Consider the following 18291-nt stretch of genomic DNA (forward strand, 5'->3'; position numbering starts at 1 on the left):
CTTTATGCTTTCAGAACAACTGTTCCCCTAGCCAGGCTCCCGTTCTTAGGTGTTGTCTTTGCCTAGGGGTCGATGCTGTCTCAGCAGCTGCACCAATGGTTCCTCCCTCTCTGGGGGTGAGGCCTACTTGTCACAGCGATTTGCATTCAGAATCATCAGGCACAGTGGTGGTGGGACATTAGTAGACAACACATCTTTGTTTAGTAGAGGGGTTCCTGGTTTCTAAAAGTGAGTGCTGAGATTCTACTCCCTGTTCTTGGCTGCTGTGTTCTCAGGCTGGAGGGTCAGGGCACTCCAGCTGCAGTTAGCCAAGGTGGGCCATGTTTTCCTTTAATGTTTCCACATGGTTTCCGTGGGTAGGATGCTGTTCATCAGCAGTGGATCCTCGTCCCAGAAGAGTAGCCAGTTGTCCTGTCTCTCTAAGTTGCTGATGACCTTTGCCAAATGATCTGGCTTTCTAACCCTTTAAAAGACAGTGTTTGTAGTAGTGAAGAGTTCAAGCCCGTGATCAGTCTGATTTCCAATTCTGCCCTTGACCATTCTCTGTTGAATGAGGATAAAATAAATAAGTGGTAGGGTTATTGAGAAGAATAAATTATATCATACACGTAAATTCATTGCAAGCCAATTTTCCTCTTTCTCATTTATTTGTCAATTTTTTTTCTTATCTTTCCATTCTTAGAAAGTTTTTGCTTCACGCAAAGAGCTCTTAGAATATGATCTGCAGCAAAGGGAAGCAGCCACAAAGTCATCCCGAACATCCGTGCAGCCCACGTTCACTGCCAGCCAGTACCGTGCTTTGTCTGTCTTAGGCTGTGGCCACACCTCCTCCACCAAGTGCTATGGCTGTGCCTCAGCTGTCACAGAGCATTGCATCACACTACTGAGGGCCCTGGCCACCAATCCAGCTCTGAGGCACATCCTCGTCTCCCAGGGCCTCATCCGAGAGCTCTTTGATTACAACCTCCGCAGAGGGGCTTCAGCCATTCGTGAAGAGGTCCGCCAGCTCATGTGCCTCCTGACTAGGTCAGAACTTGCTCCTTGACCCAGAGGTGGTGGCAACAGCAATGCTAGCACTGGGAGTGCAAAGTTGAGCCAAGTGGTAGGCTAGTTTATCCCAGAGGAAGTGAGGGAAGATGGGAGGTAGGTGGATGGGGGAAGCACCATAGTCAGCTCTTTGAGTGTGCTGCTTGGTGGTGCTTTGTTGGTTCAGGTGGTGTGTCCTGTGAGTGGCATGTTGGTTCAGGTGGTGGTGTGTCCTGAGGGAACTTCCTTGGTGGGAGAGGATAAGGGAATAAAGTAACACTTGAACTCAAAAAAATTGCAGAAAAAAAAAATCAAGAAAAAGAAGCCAGAGGGGGTTTAGGGATGAGTACTTAGACTCTAGTCAGAAAGGACTGGGTTTAAGATCTGGCACTGTGCACTGTGTGCCTTGGACAAAAGACTCATCTGAGAAATATCAGTAATAGCAAATACCTTAAAGATGGTGATGTCAGGGGTGAAAATTCAGTAAGTGGGGGCTGGAGAGAAGGCTCGGCCTGGAATTCCGTTCCCGGCTGGGATAGGCCTATTCCAGGATGCCGAGAGTGGCAGAGGCCTGCAGAGCTGGAGAACACAAGGATACAGGTGGTGTAGAGGGAAAGGAGTATTAGCACTTGGAAACAGCTGTACTATTTGAGCGTTTGGATTCCTGTGTAGTGTATTTTGTTGATAATAATAGTAGAGATGTTATTAAGGACTAACACAGAAGGGAAATGGGGTGCTGTGTAGGAAGTGATGTGGAGTCCACACTGAGCGTGGACTCAGGTTTTGGAGTTGGACACCAGCAGCTCCTAGGGCCACCACCTACAACATGACCCTCCATGCTAATGCGTGCATCCTTCTATTGCTGTCCTTACGAAAAGGGGCTGTATTCATCCCCTCCCATCATAGGCCCAGTAAGTTCAAAGATGTAGTCTTGCTCCTGGGAAGAAGGTAGAAAAGTCGGGGCCGGATAGCCCTTGCCATCCATGCATCCATTTTTTTCTGGGCTCCGGGTGTGAAGACCGCCATAGCGTGCATGCTCACTGTGACAAACAAGACTCTTTGCTTCCCCAGAGACAACCCAGAGGCCACCCAGCAAATGAACGACCTGATCATTGGCAAAGTCTCCACAGCCCTGAAAGGCCACTGGGCCAATCCTGACCTGGTAAGCAGAGCAGCTGTCCTTTCTGACCTCTTCCTTGTGGTCCTTCTGTGTCGCTGACCGCTTCTCCAGGCCAGTGTTGGAGACCAAAGTGGGAGGGACCAGACTGTGTGTAGAGAGTTTATTGTCAGCTAGAGCCTGTAGCACGGGGTCTCTGATGTCTCCTTGTCCTAGTAGGCCTCCCCTGGCTAGAGATTTTAATAGGAGACCTGTAATTAGAGTTTAGATCCTGACTCCCCTCATCCTGTTGTCCTTCCAGGCAAGCAGTCTTCAGTATGAGATGTTGCTGCTGACGGATTCCATCTCCAAGGAGGACAACTGCTGGGAGCTCCGCTTACGCTGTGGTGAGCTTGGGGACCATCTGGGTGGGTGCTTTTCAGAAAACAGAAAGATGCAGTCCTGGTACCCAGGCAAGAGTTGGAGGAAGATGACTCGGGCAGCCTTGCTGGGGCAGGTAACCCATGTGTACTGATTGTGGCTTCTTCTCATCACCAGCACTTAGTCTTTTCCTTATGGCCGTGAACATCAAAACACCAGTGGTTGTTGAGAACATCACCCTTATGTGCCTGCGGATCTTACAGAAGCTGATTAAGCCACCTGCCCCAACCAGCAAGAAAAACAAGGTAATGTGTCATTGGGCATGAGCGGGGTGGGGGGAGGAGATGGGGCTTGAAGAGTTACATAGTCTCTGAGCACTGAGCACTGTACCCTGCTTCCTCAAGGTCACTTCTCTGACTGATGTGATCACCAGGCTGTCTTTGCTTTAGTTCAGCAGAGGTGGGTTGGGATTTTTGAGGAGTATAGTGTAATGCAAACTATACAGTATAAAAGCTAGAGCAGAGTGAGACCTTTGAAATACTGAGACAGATGGCCTGTGACTCCCTTTACTACATCTGCACCTTTGTACATGCTTTATGAATATGGGTGGAAATCCACGACCTTGAAATAGACTTGAGGTCAAATCCCAGCTCTGCTGTTTACTGACATCAAGACTGAGCAAGCTAGTTGTATTCTTCAGTTTGCTCATCTCTGAGATGTAAAGTAGTGACCACCTCGAAACTTAGAAAAAAATAAATGATGTAATGAATTCTTTGAGTCTAAGGATGGTTTGACTTAATTTGTGTCTTAAGACCTAGGACCTAGTGTGATATCCAGCATTCAATAGCTGCTCAGTAAGTCTTCATTAAGTGGAGAGTAAAACTCTTAACTGCAGTCACATGTGTGCGGCTGTACAAAGCCAGCACTCCAAAGTCTGTGGCCTCAGCGTCAGCATGGAGATGGCCCTCCTCACGTGGGTGCAGACCTCACGTGGGTGCAGACAGTATTAGCAAGAGCTGGGGCAGCAGAGCTCTTGCTATAATGTTTTTCATGAAGCTTCTGGAGTGTCAGTGCCATTCCACGCTGGGGCCTAGGTATGCAGGTTACATCTCACCTTGTTCTGCTCTCTCATTCAGGATGTCCCTGTTGAGGCCCTCACCACAGTGAAGCCATACTGCAACGAGATCCATGCCCAGGCCCAGCTGTGGCTCAAGAGAGATCCCAAGGCATCTTACGAAGCCTGGAAGAAGTGTCTGCCCACCCGAGGTGGGTCTCTTCCCTCCAGCCATTCATTCAGCAGCCCCTGTTTTTGCTGTGCTTTCCTGCTTACCCCTGTCTTTGCCTTGCAGGAGTAGATGGCAATGGGAAGTCCCCCAGCAAGTCAGACCTCCACCGTCTCTACTTGACTGAGAAGTATGTGTGGAGATGGAAACAGTTCCTGAGCCGGCGGGGGAAGAGGACCACCCCTCTCGACCTCAAGCTGGGCCACAACAACTGGCTGCGGCAGGTGAGTACCCTCCACCTGCCGTTCTCTGCCCTGCTTTCTCGCTCTCCATTTACTGCTGTTTGCGTTCTTTCAGTGGAAGTTCTTGAGTGCAGCCCCCAGTAGGGACAGGTCAGTACAGCTGGCCTCTGCTGCTTGTGCCCCCTGACATGCCACCCAGTTCCCCCAGAGAGGCAAACCAGTGCCTGTATTCATTTCCCTTGCTGCCTTCGTTATTGAGCTCCACTATTCTTTCCCTCCCTCAAGCTAAGTTTTCAAGAATTAACTTTAGCCAGGCACTTGATCCCAGCACCTGGGAGGCACCTGGTCTGCATATCAAGTTTCAGGCCAGCCAAGGCTACACAGTGAGACCTTGTCTCAAACCACCCCCATCCCTACCCCTCCCCTCAAGAAAGTCTTTCTTCGTTTTCTGTTGCTAAGCAAGAGATGTTCAGCTTACGCTCAACTAGAGTTAGCCCACTAATAGGTATCCCCAAGAAAGAACTCTCGAGGGCTTGCCAATGTGAATGCTCATTGGATTTCTCCTCCCTCATTGACATTTGGTACTATTCTGATTCCCCTTCTGTTGATCTGGTAAAATACCAACCAAAAGCAACTTGAGAAGGAATAGAGTTATTTGGATTGTTCATCAAAGACGCAGGCCATCATTGATGGAAGGGCAGGAACTTGAAGCAGAAACTATGGCTTGCTTGCTCACGGGCTCATCCTTAGCCAGCTTTCTTATATATAGCTCAGGACCACCTGCCGGGGGATGGTGCCACCTGCAACGTGCTGGGCCCTCCTGAATCAATTAACAATCAAGACAGTATCTCACAGGCATGCTCACAGTCCAGTCTGATAGTTACTCAGTTGGGGCTCTTTTGAGGTAATTCTGCACTTTGTCAAGTTAACAGTTAATGCTAACTAGGGGCAGTGTGTTCTCCAAGTTGCTTGGAGAATTTTCTGTGAAGCAAGAAGCTCTCTAGCAGCCTTTCTCAAGTCTGCAGCCACTGGGTACTGGGTTAACTGGTGGTGTGGACCCTTCACTGTGCCCAGAGAGATAGTCAGAATTCTGGGTGTGTGGAAGTCAGCTCATGTTCTGGGCCTAGAAAAACAGGGTGGCCTCTGAGCCGGCCCTATTTTCTCTCCTGTGTCTGGCAGGTACTCTTTACCCCCGCGACACAGGCAGCACGGCAAGCAGCATGTACCATCGTGGAAGCTCTCGCTACTGTCCCCAGCCGCAAGCAACAGGTCCTTGACCTCCTCACCAGGTACCATGTGGGGGTAGGGTAGATTGGGACAGTGGCTAGCGTGATCGAGCCTTTTCCTCGTGCTCTGGTGAATACATAGGTCAGGGTTGGGAGGCACCCCTGAGTGGTATATAACCATCTTGGTCCCTGCCACAGAAACCACACAGAGCTTTAGGAATATTAGTGGTAAAACAGCAGTGGGTATTCATTGAGCGCCTCTGAGCACAGGCATAATTGTCACTCATTGTCCTCTGCAGTCCTCGAGCAGTGAGCATGGAGACACGGGTGCTCAGAGGCTTGGCAGCCATTCCCTGAAGTGTTGTGAATCCTTTCAGCAAGGAAAGTGTGAGGTTTCTCAGATGACCTCCATCCACCTCAAGAAGGAGGGAAGAGAGGCTGAGCAGTAGATACAGAGGAGGGAGCTGCTGGGCTCTGTGATGTTAGTCCCTAAAGGTGCCTTGCCCTGTCTCTGGTACAGTTACCTGGACGAGCTGAGTGTAGCTGGGGAGTGTGCTGCAGAGTACCTGGCTCTCTACCAGAAACTCATCGCCTCATGTCACTGGAAAGTCTACCTGGCTGCTCGGGGAGTCCTGCCCTATGTAGGCAACCTCATCACCAAGGTGATCTATCCCTTCCCCAGCTCCTCCTCTGCTTTGAAAGGCTCTTTTGTCGGATTCTTGTTTTCTGAGAAGCATTTGTTGAAAATAATTATTTTCCAGACTTTACTGTAACTAGAAGGCCCATGGCAGACTGTTGGGGGAATTTCAGCTGTTTCAGGGTTAAGCAGGTCCTTGGCAGTATTCCAGCCATCTTTGGCTTCTTGGAAAGGCATTTTTCAAGGATTAGAATGAACGCGTGACTTTTGAGCACCTTTGGTTGGTGCTACATCATGGGATGGTGATGGAGGCGGGCCCTATCACACTGTGCTTGTCATCCTGTTTAGGAAATCGCCCGCTTGCTGGCCCTGGAGGAGGCCACCCTGAGCACAGATCTGCAGCAGGGCTATGCCCTCAAAAGTCTCACAGGTAGAGAGCCACCCAGCCCTTCCCTTGGGTGTCTTGGGTATGCTTTAGTCCTGAGCCGCTGCTCCTTGGTGCTCGTCAACTTCTCTCTGGGACTTTTTTCCTCGTAGATGGGCCTGCACTTCTGAGTCCTCACTGCTGGCCGTTTGGCTTATTGAGCGTCTGTGCAAAGGAAGACACTTGCACAGTCCTTGCTTTTTTCTTTTCACCTTTCTTTGGATAGCCCAGGCCTACCGTATTGTCTTCCCAAGATCTCACAGCAGGTTTTCCCTGTCCCTGCAGGCCTTCTCTCCTCCTTTGTAGAGGTGGAGTCCATCAAAAGGCATTTTAAGAGCCGCCTGGTGGGCACTGTGCTGAATGGGTACCTGTGCTTGCGGAAGTTAGTGCTGCAGAGGACCAAGCTCATCGATGAGACTCAGGACATGCTGTTGGAGATGCTAGAGGACATGACCACAGGTAATGCCCCCTGGCAGCTTGAAGCTGCAGAGGTGCACATGTGCACTGTCTCTGAGTGCCGCAGTACTAGAGAATGGGTTACGAATCTCACACTTGGGGAGAGAAGCCTATCTCAAGAGCACTATGGTGCTCAGTGTTACAGTCCTAGGGCTGAACTCACGTGTACTTTTCCTGGGTTGCGCTCTTAGGGAAGGAAGGGGTTGGAGGTCTCAGGCTGGTATCTTCAGTCATCTGGAATGTCAGTGGCCTTGCTGTGTTCTTGCTACCTTTTCCTTATATAACTCCACCCTGTCTCTGTTCTTCACTATTTATCCTGTTACTCTACTGTTGAGTTCTTAGAACTCTAGATTTTGTAGCCAAGAGACCGACCTACCTACCTACCTACCTTCCTTCCTTCCTTCCTTCCTTCCTTCCTTCCTTCCTTCCCTTTTCTTTTCTTTTCTTTTCTTTTCTTTCCTTTCTTTGAGGAGGGAGTGGTTAAGACAGGGTTTCTCTGTGTAGCCCCGGCTGGCCGAACTCAGAGACCTGCAGAGTGTTGGGATTAAAGGCATGTACTGACACCTCTCTGCTGAGACTTCTCATTTCTTAACTTTCTCATAATCTATGAAATGTATTTGTGCTTGATCATTCTTTTTAAATTTCCTGTGGCCTGTTCTACTGTTTGTCTTTCTGCTTCTTAGGTGGTATTCTCAAACTGGTGTTTTATGATTTGGATGGTGATTTGACTTCTTATTTTTAAAGTTTATTGTAGAAATTCCTTAGAAGCTGGGAATGATGGCAGCTGCCTATTATCTAACACTTGGGAGGCTGAGGCAGGAGGATTTGTGTGGGCTACATGACAAAACCCTGCCTCATAGAACTAAGAGAACACGTGCAGTGGTGGTGCACACCTTTAGGTCCCAGCACAAGGGAAGCAGAGACAGGATCTCTGAGTTCAAGACAAGCCTGGTCTGCAGAGCAAGTTTTGGGACAGCTAAGGCTACACAGAGATCTTGGTGAGGGGGTGGGCGCAACAAAAACAAAAACCCACTAAGAGAAGAGCTGGAAAATGTTGAGTGCTTCAGAGCTCTTGCTGCTCTTGCAGGGAGTCTGAACTTGGTTCCAGCACAGCTCACAACCACCTGTGACTCCAGTCCCAAGGAATCCCACACCCTCCTCTGGCCTCCTTCAAACACATGCATGCACAGACCCACAGACCCCCACACATAGACATTAGTGAAAATCAATAAAAGCAGAGGAAAAGAACATTCTTCAGGCCCTGTGCAAGCTGGTCTTCTCCAGGTGGGTCTGTGACTGCTGTCTCTGTGAGGACCCCTAGGCTGTCCCTGGCATGCCTTCATCCAACTTTTTCAGACTTTGGTAGTGTAAAGTTTGGGCGTCACACATGTGGGAGGGGATGACTTGTTAGCTCTCGTATTTGTCCCCTGGCTCGCTACCATTATTGTAAAGAACAGTTTGCTTTCAGTTGTGTGGATGGAGAAAAGAAAAAGTGGTTCCTAGTTGATCGTCATACCGAGAGTTTAGCTATGCTGCTAAGGTACCAGATGTGGGATGGCTAGAGGGTTGCAGGGTACGCAGTCTCCCCATCCTGGCAGGCCATGGACACTAAAGCTTAAGACGTAAACTGCTGTGACTGCTTCTCTCTGGGCCCAAACTACTTCTGTAGGCTTTTGTTCCTCACTAGAGTAATAGTTCACTGTCAATTTGAAGTTGTTTTCAAGTACTGGGTGTGGAGAGTTCAGCTAGTGACCCTCATCTGCCTGAATACCCAAGAGGGAAGTCCTTGGATGTTTGGGGGAGCCTGTTTGGGGGAAAGGATGCTAGGTCAAAGGAGGTGTGTTCCTTCTCCTTAAGGGAAGTTGTGCTCCCAGAGAGAGCAGAAAAGCACACAGCTAGCTGTGATGTAGGGGATTGATTTGGGATGTAGGATTATCACAACAGGACTACTGATATTCCCGTGTAGGGCACTCAGAATCTGAAAAATGGTGTTTCATTGTCTCAGCTCAGTTCATGTTGCTGAAGCATTTTCCTAACTCATGGCTCCTTTGCTCTCTGGCAGGAACAGAGTCTGAAACCAAAGCCTTCATGGCTGTGTGCATTGAGACAGCCAAGCGCTACAATCTGGATGACTACCGGACTCCTGTGTTCATCTTTGAGAGACTGTGCAGCATCATCTACCCTGTAAGCAGTGTGCTTGTTGTAATAATATCATTATCACCAGATCCACTGACAAAAAGTGGTTTAGCTTCCTACAGTGGGCCAAGATTAGCTCTTGTCTGTTTGTTTTTAGGACAGGGTTTCTCCGTAGCTTTGGAGCCTGTCCTGGAACTACCTCTGTAGACCAGGCTGGTGTCAAACTCACAGAGATCCTTCTGTCTCTGCCTACTGAGTGCTGGGATTAAAGGTGTGTGCCACCACAGTCTGGCATAATTTGCCTTTTTAAAAATTAGATCTCACAGCCCATTGCAGGTGCAGCAGCAGTTTTGGAATACAGTTGGGTATACTGTCACGTCTTCCTCCTTTTCTATACCTTGGGATATGCGTGCTAGCCACATATGTGTCTTTCCTATGGTCTGGTCCAGAGACCTTTCTTATTGTTGAAACACCAACATCCTCAGTTACTGATGAAAGAGCATTGGGGTCGACGTGCCTGAGTGTATCACTGAGAGAAACCCCTTCTCTACTCCAAGTCTCCAGTGACTCTTGCCCAGCCTCTGGCTGGTCCGCCTCTCACCAGACAGCTGTTCCATTAGGCTGTCTCTCCTCGAGGAGTGTATGATGCTTCAGGTGCTCACATCATGTTTAGAATGACCTTGGGGCCACTGTCCCCAAGTGTGCAAGTGTAAGGTGTGCTGCACTTGCTGTGTTTTCCTCCTGGTGCCCACAGAACAGTCAGTGCTGTAACTCTTCTCTGCTGTCCTTTCTGACATGTTCTTCTTTTCCTTTAGGAGGAGAATGAAGTCACTGAGTTCTTTGTGACCCTGGAGAAGGATCCCCAGCAAGAGGACTTTCTACAGGGCAGGATGCCTGGAAACCCATATAGCAGCAATGAGCCAGGCATTGGGCCTCTTATGAGGGACATAAAGAACAAGATTTGCCAGGACTGTGACTTGGTGGCTCTTCTGGAGGATGACAGTGGGATGGAGGTAAGAGACTGTGCTGGTCACTCACCACCAGTGTGGGCTGGTCGCACCTGGATGTTTCTTGTAGGTCATTGGTTAACCAGATAGGAAGCTAGTCTGTAAAGTGGGGCAGATCCCATCTTCTGCCTCTGCTGCTGATAAGGTCAGTGACCCATGGAATACTCTGACAAGTTCCTGGCATGAAACAGGAGGAAACTTGGTAGTTATTGCTTGGAGTAGTGGTAGGATTTTGTTACTGTTGCTTCTGGAGGAGTTTTCTAGACGTTCCAGGTTAATGGAGCCCCGGGGATCTTGGTGCTTTGACTCTGGTACATGGGTCATAGCTCCTGTTAACACCTTGAGCCTTATGCTTCTGGCAGATGACTTCCCAGGTCTGGTGTTACCATCTCTGTGACTAAAGGCAAAGGTGGATTTTCTGGTGCTGACCCCAAAATAGGCTCAAGGTAAAAAGTCTTCAGTTGGGTCAGAGCTGGAATCCATGGTGGGTTAAGGGTCTTTGTCTCCAACATTGCACACAAAATGCTGGGTGTAGTGCACACGCATTTTCTCCAGAGCTAAGTGTTGACAGAGCCTTGTGATGGGTGGCAAGTGTAGTCCATGAACCCTTGCCTAGGCACCTTCAGTCTTTATATGGAGTCATAAGCAGTCACGTTAGTAATCCCCTCCTCTACTTTTCAGCTCCTAGTGAACAATAAGATCATCAGCCTGGACCTGCCTGTGGCGGAGGTTTACAAGAAGGTCTGGTGTACCACAAATGAGGTATGTGCTTGCTTTCTCTCCAGGATCTGGGGTGGACTGCCTTTTCTGCCTTAAGGACTGATTTAATGGAACTGATGTTAATCATGACCTACGTGTGGCCACTGTAACTTTACTTCCTTTCTGTGTGTGAAGCAAATCCATCTTGTCAGTTTGGGAGGCATTTAGCTAATGTGTGGGTCAGGTAGACTTCAAGAAATCTTGAGTGACCTTTGCTTCTCACCTCTGAACTGAGGCTGGACCTCTAGGGTCCCCAGGATGGTGCTGGCACAGACAGACTATCCCAGCAGCTCCTTGACAATCCCAGGCTGTGGGTGTCAGTTTGGTAATTGGGATGAACCTTCCGTATTGTGTGCCGTAAATGAAGACCGTGGTCGTCCATAAGAAAGACTGATGTAGGGGCTGGAGAGATGGCTCAGTGGTTAAGAGCACTGCCTGCCCTTCCAAAGGTCCTGAGTTCAATTCCCAGCAACCACATGGTGGCTCACAGCCATCTACAATGAGACCTGGCGCCCCCTTCTGGTTTGCAGGCACACGTGGAAGGAATGCTATACACATAATATAATAAAATAAATAAATAAGTAAGTAAGTAAGTAAGTAAATAAATAAATAAATAAAAAGAAAGACTGATGTACCTGCTCTCTGTTCCTGAACCTTGAACCACACACTTTGGTCCAGATACACTTGTTTGTCCTGATGGGCACAGGCTTAGAATTGGGCCTCGACTTCTAGCCTAGGCAAGCATACAGTCCAACCTTGTCTAACAGGTCTGATCAGCACAGGACTCAGCACGGAGTAAAACATTTGGGGACTAGTTGTCAGAGTGCTTACCTAGCGTCTTAATGATACCAGCTAGAATTGCATCTCTGCAGTGCTTCACAGTGCCAGGCCTACAGCAGACACTGAACCAAGTGAAACTTAGGCTGCTTTACATCTCCACTGTTATATCACCACAGCATTGAGCAAGTTCAAGAGTGACTTTGTTTTTTAAGTCTACCTCTCCAAATTTCTCTGCTTAGGGAGAACCCATGAGGATTGTTTATCGAATGCGGGGGCTGCTGGGTGATGCCACTGAGGAGTTCATTGAGTCCCTGGACTCCACCACAGGTACGGCGCTCCACATAGACAGTGTTGCATATTGAACTTTGGCCAGAGCAGCCATGTCCCAAAGGATGGTAGCCTGTGCTCTGCATCATAATTGTAGCGAAGAAAGACAGGCATCCGTGGCCTGATTTGGATACCTGATTGGGATAAAAACTTTCAAGCTGCAGTTAGCAGACTTGAGATTAGATTTCTTCCTGCCTTAGCTCTCTGTTCCATTGAAGTAGTTGAAAAAGTTTTTGCCTGTACTTTGTTGTAATAGCAGAAAACATTAATTATCTTACACTTGGAGCAAGGCTCCTATGGGAGTGAGAGCATATAGGTCAGAGTAATGACCCTGCAGACCGGCAAAGAGCCGTGTTCTCAGCCCAGGGAAGGGTTGTGTGTTTTGATCCTTTTACTTTGATTTTCAGTTTCTCTCCTCCTCTTCATTTCCCTTTCCTCCCAGATGAAGAAGAAGATGAGGAAGAAGTGTACAAGATGGCCAGTGTGATGGCCCAGTGTGGGGGTCTAGAATGCATGCTTAACAGACTAGCAGGAATCAAAGATTTTAAGCAGGGACGCCACCTTCTAACAGTGAGTTGTGGGCAGTCTGGTGGGGGCTCTCTCTACACAAAGCTGTGATCATTGAGCCACTTGTCACTAGAGGGCAGTATGGTGCAGCAGAGACCAGTGCAAGCCAGTGAAGGACCTGGCATTATCCCAGACTTTTGACATCTAAGTCTCCCACTGCCTTCTTCCTGGCCTACTCCACCTAAAAACCAGGGCGGTGGCAGTCTTCTCCAGTATCTCTTTAGGTATCAGAGGAACCAATAACTGTTTCCCCTAAAATCTGCTCTTGTGCTAGTCATCGTTGTTTTATGATTGCCTCTTAAATAGATGATTTCTCCTGGAGGGTCCTCTGTCTCACTAGTCAGGGGATTCTAGTGGAACCACAGAGATTTCACTAATATCTTTACCTTCCAGGGTGTTCAATAACTCTTGTGTCATTTAAGTGGCCCTACCTGGCTCTTGGCCTCCATAGGCTACATGTGTTGGGGTGTTCTGTCTGCTACTAGTTCAGAGTCTTGGGTACTTGATTTCCCCAGAATGGTGGGACACCAACTAATGTATGAGGAACCCTTGTGACTGCTATCATGTAAGGGTAGTAGAGAGAAATCTGGAGAATGCTGGCACTTGCTGCCAACGTTGTATGGGATCCCAGCCACATGACCCCGCCATTTAAGGGTCACCTTGCACTGCAGGAGGAGTAGCTACTGTTTGAGACGTCTTCTTAGGCACTTTTGACACTCATGCTTGCACATTTTACGGATGTGGGTGTTCTCGTGGTTCTGAGCTGGCCTCTCTTCACAGGTGCTGCTGAAGCTGTTTAGTTACTGCGTAAAGGTGAAAGTCAACCGGCAACAGCTGGTTAAGCTGGAAATGAACACTCTGAATGTCATGCTGGGGACTTTAAACTTGGTAAGAGTGCGGGCCACAGATGATGAAGACTGGCTTTGACAGTCTTAAATGAGAGATCTTGGCTCTCAGCCTGGTTCTTCAATTCTCTTCTCCTGGTGACTCATGCTGCTCTCGTGGCATCTCAGAGCTTCCTGTCCCTTTGCTGAGTGCAGAGTCGAGACCAGAAGCAGAAGTCTGTAGAACAGACCCAACACTGCAAGGACGTAGTGCCTCTCTTTCCTCAGGGCACCCAAGAATGAGGCCCAGAACATCCCATTTCCACTGTCTCCCTCTCAGATATGCATTGCACACATATATACACTTTCACGCATGCACAGACACACACATACACACTGGGCTTTAAGACCATGAAAGGCAGCGGAGGTCACCAGTAGGGAGTGGCTGTGGTTGTGTCCTGAGAGTCGCTGGGTCTCCTCCTTCAGGCTCTGGTAGCTGAACAAGAGAGCAAGGACAGCGGAGGTGCTGCTGTGGCTGAGCAGGTGCTGAGCATCATGGAGATCATTCTAGATGAGTCCAATGCAGAGCCCTTGAGTGAGGACAAGGTGAGTGGGGGCCTGGTCCCTCTGCCCATAGACACTGGGAACCAACAATGGGCTTGTTTGAAGGTAGCTGAACTCAACTCAAAATGGCTGAACTCATGTTAGGAGTGACCAGGGCTCTCATCAGAGTGATGTCATTATACTGAGTCTGAGACCTTAGCTGCCAAGGATGTTCTTTCAGTCTGAAGGTGCTCATTCATGGAACCCAGGCATGACCTAGATGAATAGGCAGTATGTAGTTCAGCCCTTCACTTTAGAGTTGAGAGGGGTTGTGACTGGTACAGCCCTACACTGCAGTTTCTCCCGTCTGCACCTGGACTTCCTGCCTTCTGGGGTTGGTGATTAGGGGGCCTGTGACCCCAGGAGTGTCTAGTAGTCTCCATTCTCCTGGGGAGCAGGATGTTGCATTGGTCATCTCAGCAGCTTGGAAATTCAGCAGTGGAAATCCAGGCAGCTTATTGTTCTATCAAGTACTAAATAAAGAACAGAACAGTTCTGTCTGGTGAGAGTGGCTGACTTTGGGGTCAGTTCTTGGCTACAACCACCATCCTGACTTCCATCCTCTTTTGTTGCAGGGCAATCTCCTCCTCACAGGTGACAAGGATCAACTGGTGATGCTCTTGGACCAGATCAACAGCACCTTTGTTCGCTCCAACCCTAGTGTGCTCCAGGGTCTGCTGCGTATCATCCCATACCTGTCCTTTGGAGAGGTGGAGAAGATGCAGATTCTGGTGGAACGGTTCAAGCCTTACTGCAGCTTTGATAAGTATGAGCCTGGAGTTGATATAACAAGCCTGGGGGTGGGGGATGCCCACAGAAATTCCAAGCTAGCTTTGTGAGACTGAGTGAGTAACCTGGGTTTTTGTTGAGTTTTTGTGTGTGTGATTTGGAATATAAGGGACTTTGTCTAGTGGGGTGGCAGTCACCAAATCACATTATATTAAAACAGTATGAGGGTATGATGGGGGAAAGACCTGACTAGGTGGGGGGAGCTACACTTGCAAAAGCCCGTAGATGCAAAAGAACAATGCAGGCTTGGGCACAGGGTAGGTGAAGGGAGAGTGGCAGGGTCCTGGTCTGAGGTCTCCTTTCCCTGTGGGAGTTTAGACTAGATCCTCTAGGTGGTTCACGTAGTTTTTACCTAAGAGGGTGATGTGAGCTCTGCCTTCATGCTGGGACCTTTTATGCTCTCTAGGTACGATGAAGACCACAGTGGGGATGACAAAGTCTTCCTGGATTGTTTCTGCAAAATTGCTGCTGGTATCAAGAACAACAGCAATGGGCACCAGCTGAAGGATCTCATCCTACAGAAGGGAATCACCCAGAATGCTCTGGACTACATGAAAAAGCATATCCCCAGTGCCAAGAAGTAAGGCGCCCTTCCTGGGGCTCTGTGCCCCCTTCTCATACATGACCATTTTTCTCATGTGGTGCTTCCTGTGTGCCCTATGTCCCTCCCCCTTCAGGGACCTGTCCAGTGCCACTTAGGCACTGTAGAGTCCTGGAACTTTTTCTGCTTCTGTTCGAGTGCTCATCTTCATCTGACTTCTCAGCTGGATTTACCCTTACTGATCCCTTAGTACATTCATGAAAGATCCTGTTTGAACAAGCCAGACTCGGCAGCAGATTTTCAGCATTGCTTCCTGGCTGCTCATGTGCTCTTGTCTGTTTGCAGTTTGGATGCTGACATCTGGAAAAAGTTTTTGTCTCGCCCTGCTCTGCCTTTTATTTTGAGGCTTCTTCGGGGATTGGCCATGCAGCACCCTGCCACTCAGGTGAGTAGACAGATAACAAGAGAAAGTCATAAACCATCTGTGTACAACCAGCAAGTCTCTCATGGTGTGGCTTACCCTGTGGCCTGAGGCTTCTAGGGCAGCACCCTCAGCTGCTCTAGTTCTCTGTGTGCAGTGAGTCCGACAGTGTGAGGGCTCGGCATGCTGCAGTTGAATCAAGTGTTCTGGCTGACACTACAGATGGCTGGATGTTTGGAACGTCATCACCACTGTTTTCTGCTCTGCCTCAGGCAGCTGACAGCTTTGTGACCCACTCCTGACCTCTCAGCCCTGTTGTCCTATGTGTTGTCCCATGCGGATGATGTGGGCTTTAAGTTTTCTTTCCACCCCATTTTAGATAGCTATAGATTCTCGGGCTATAGATGCATTGGAGAAGCATCTTGCTGAACTTCAGTATATATTAAAACCAACAGTGAACTTAGTACTGAGTCCCTCTTCTGCCCTTGCATAGTGTCCACATTCCTCTGTGCCCCTCCCACAGACCCTTGCTAAGCTCTTCATTTCTGTAATGGGGTCCATTTCCATGAAGGTGGACCCATGGACCATGTAACCTTGGGATTGTTTTTTTCCATTCGCCTGAATTTTTTGAAGCTTTTTCTGGGTCATTGCACATGTTTTGTGTCCTTTCTATTCATAAGTAGTGTCCTAGCATAGGGACACATTCCAGTCTGTCCCCATCCTCCTGTTAAAGGACAACTAGTCATTTCCCATTTGGAGTACTCCTTACCAAGCTGCTGTGAAATTGAGGGACAGGTTTTGTTTGAATGTTTTTATTTTCTGGGGGAAATGCCCAAAAGTGTGTAGCTACTGGGGTAGTAGCTGGTGGGTAGTTGTTGGCTGGTAGTATCTATACATTTAGTTTATAGGAACCTGCCAGGCCAGCAGTGTGGTTCAATAAGTAGTAAAAACACTTGCCATGCCAGCCTGACCTTCTGACCAGAATCCATACAAGAGTGGAGGAAGAGAACTGGCTTAGACAGTTTTCCTCTGCCCCCTATGTGTGCCTACGCTCACATTGACATATCACACACGGCAGTTATAAAAAGAAGCTGCCAGACTCTCCTGAAGTAGCAGGCCCGTTTTACATTTCTGGCAGCAGTGCATAAGTGGCCCAGTTCTCTTGTCTTTGCTGCACTTGCTGGCTATTTTTACCCTGGCTGTGCTGCTGAGTGCAGTGCTGCATGGCTGTGGTTTTGACTTGAATTTCCCCGATGGCTAATGATGCTACACTGCCTTCCTGTGCTTCATCTGTACAGGTCTTTTGCATGAAATGGCTCTTGTGTCTCGCCATTTTCTAGGTAGATGGTATAAGGTTTAATGCTGAGTTTTGAGAATCCATAGAGTTAATTATTTTGCTTTCATAATGTTCTGCATTGAATATAGGGTGCATTCTTGTTTGGCAGCCTGTTCTGATAACTCACCTCAAGTGTAGTGACTCAGTCATATACAGTGAAGGTCTTATTCAAATCTCTGTCATTGCTAGCCTTTGTCTCAGTCCAGCAGATAGCCACAGATGATAGGCCTTTATGGTCAGATTTTGCACACATTGTTTCCACTTCTTTGGAACAGCTGTATTTTGTGTAGTGTACCAAGGAACAGCTGTGATTTGACCAAAGGCAAAATGTGCTGGCTTTTCATGCATCTTACTACTGTCAGTGCTAGCTGGCCATGTCTTCCCTGTGAAGCTCAGCCTAGCCTCAAATGCCCAGCCATTTTCCTGCCTTAGCTCCTAAGTGCTCTGATTACAGGTGTGCACCACCATACTCGGCTTAGGAATATGAAGCTCCCTCCAAGGCAGTGCCATGTTTGCTGCAAGAAGTTAGAAAGATGATGACCATATGGTGGGCTTTTGTCTTGGTCCAGTGGTAGCTCGAGCAACTTAGTGAATGGGCTCAGCAGAGACCTGGGAGTTGTTTAACTAGGATTTGGAAAGAAAGGGCTTGGCAACTTTAGAACTCTGCCCAGTCCTTTGGTTCAGTGATGAAAAGAATGGTTGTTCCATCAGAGGAGATGGACAAGGTTGAGGGTGAGAGAAGAGGGATGGTGAACAAGTCCTGCACAGATGAGCCACCCTTCCTGTTTGTCTGAGTTTTGTGTGGACAAGGCCTTGTGGTTTCCCTACTCCTACTTCGCACATGTCTGCCATGCACACACATGCACGCTCACAGTAAACACTTAGGGTGTTGAGTTTGGGGTGTGGGTGCCTGTGGAAAAGTTTGCTAGGTCTTAAACATGGGCTCACTCAGCATTTAGGAGCACGAGGCATGAGATAACATGCAGTTTTGCTGAGGTGTGAGTTTGCGGTGTCCTGTAGGAAGGGCAGGTTTACGAGTTACTGAATAATCTGAGGCAGACAGCTCAGGCTTTCTCCTCTCAAGTTGGCACTATTGTTTTCCGTTTTTCATCACACAGAGTGAACCCCATCACTAACTACCCACCGAGCTCACCTGGAGGCCTTTCCCCCTGCACCTGCCTCAGCTCCCCTCTCATGGGGTCATGGGGCCCTGAAGCCAGCTTTACCACGCCCAGCGTTGATAGCCGTTTAACTTTTTGTCGTTTTCACTCCTGCGTGCTGGAGTTTTGCCTCTAGTATCTTGTAGACTGGGAGGACTGCCACCAGCTTGATGGCTACAGGCACCCATTTGCAGAACTATGGGAGTTCCTGCGACTTCAGGCTTCTGCCCCCAGGGTGCTCCTGCACAGGCCCTGCCAGGTGCCCCACTGTTTTTTAGCAGGAGCAGCTCTTTTTGGCTTCCCCTTCCCAGGCATAGTCCACAGTGCTTC

At 48.7% G+C, this 18291-nt stretch overlaps 1 protein-coding gene across 11 annotated transcripts in view; it reads left to right on the plus strand.

The window, feature by feature from the left end:
* Ubr4 (ubiquitin protein ligase E3 component n-recognin 4) overlaps nucleotides 1-18291 on the plus strand; it is a 111978-nt gene that overhangs the window by 80389 nt on the left and 13298 nt on the right. For all 11 annotated transcript variants that reach the window (XM_075944673.1, XM_075944674.1, XM_075944679.1 and 8 more), the window contains 20 exons: nucleotides 683-1026; nucleotides 2098-2188; nucleotides 2445-2529; nucleotides 2681-2808; nucleotides 3640-3769; nucleotides 3853-4010; nucleotides 5148-5257; nucleotides 5715-5856; nucleotides 6180-6261; nucleotides 6541-6714; nucleotides 8774-8895; nucleotides 9663-9860; nucleotides 10536-10616; nucleotides 11633-11720; nucleotides 12163-12290; nucleotides 13068-13175; nucleotides 13598-13717; nucleotides 14290-14480; nucleotides 14910-15083; nucleotides 15390-15489. In XM_075944673.1, coding sequence (XP_075800788.1) covers nucleotides 683-1026; nucleotides 2098-2188; nucleotides 2445-2529; nucleotides 2681-2808; nucleotides 3640-3769; nucleotides 3853-4010; nucleotides 5148-5257; nucleotides 5715-5856; nucleotides 6180-6261; nucleotides 6541-6714; nucleotides 8774-8895; nucleotides 9663-9860; nucleotides 10536-10616; nucleotides 11633-11720; nucleotides 12163-12290; nucleotides 13068-13175; nucleotides 13598-13717; nucleotides 14290-14480; nucleotides 14910-15083; nucleotides 15390-15489 — 2754 coding nt within the window. The remainder of the gene's footprint in view (nucleotides 1-682; nucleotides 1027-2097; nucleotides 2189-2444; nucleotides 2530-2680; nucleotides 2809-3639; nucleotides 3770-3852; nucleotides 4011-5147; nucleotides 5258-5714; nucleotides 5857-6179; nucleotides 6262-6540; nucleotides 6715-8773; nucleotides 8896-9662; nucleotides 9861-10535; nucleotides 10617-11632; nucleotides 11721-12162; nucleotides 12291-13067; nucleotides 13176-13597; nucleotides 13718-14289; nucleotides 14481-14909; nucleotides 15084-15389; nucleotides 15490-18291) is intronic.

Source organism: Microtus pennsylvanicus, chromosome 13 (assembly GCF_037038515.1).
Source record: "Microtus pennsylvanicus isolate mMicPen1 chromosome 13, mMicPen1.hap1, whole genome shotgun sequence".
NCBI classification, from domain to species: domain Eukaryota; kingdom Metazoa; phylum Chordata; class Mammalia; order Rodentia; family Cricetidae; genus Microtus; species Microtus pennsylvanicus.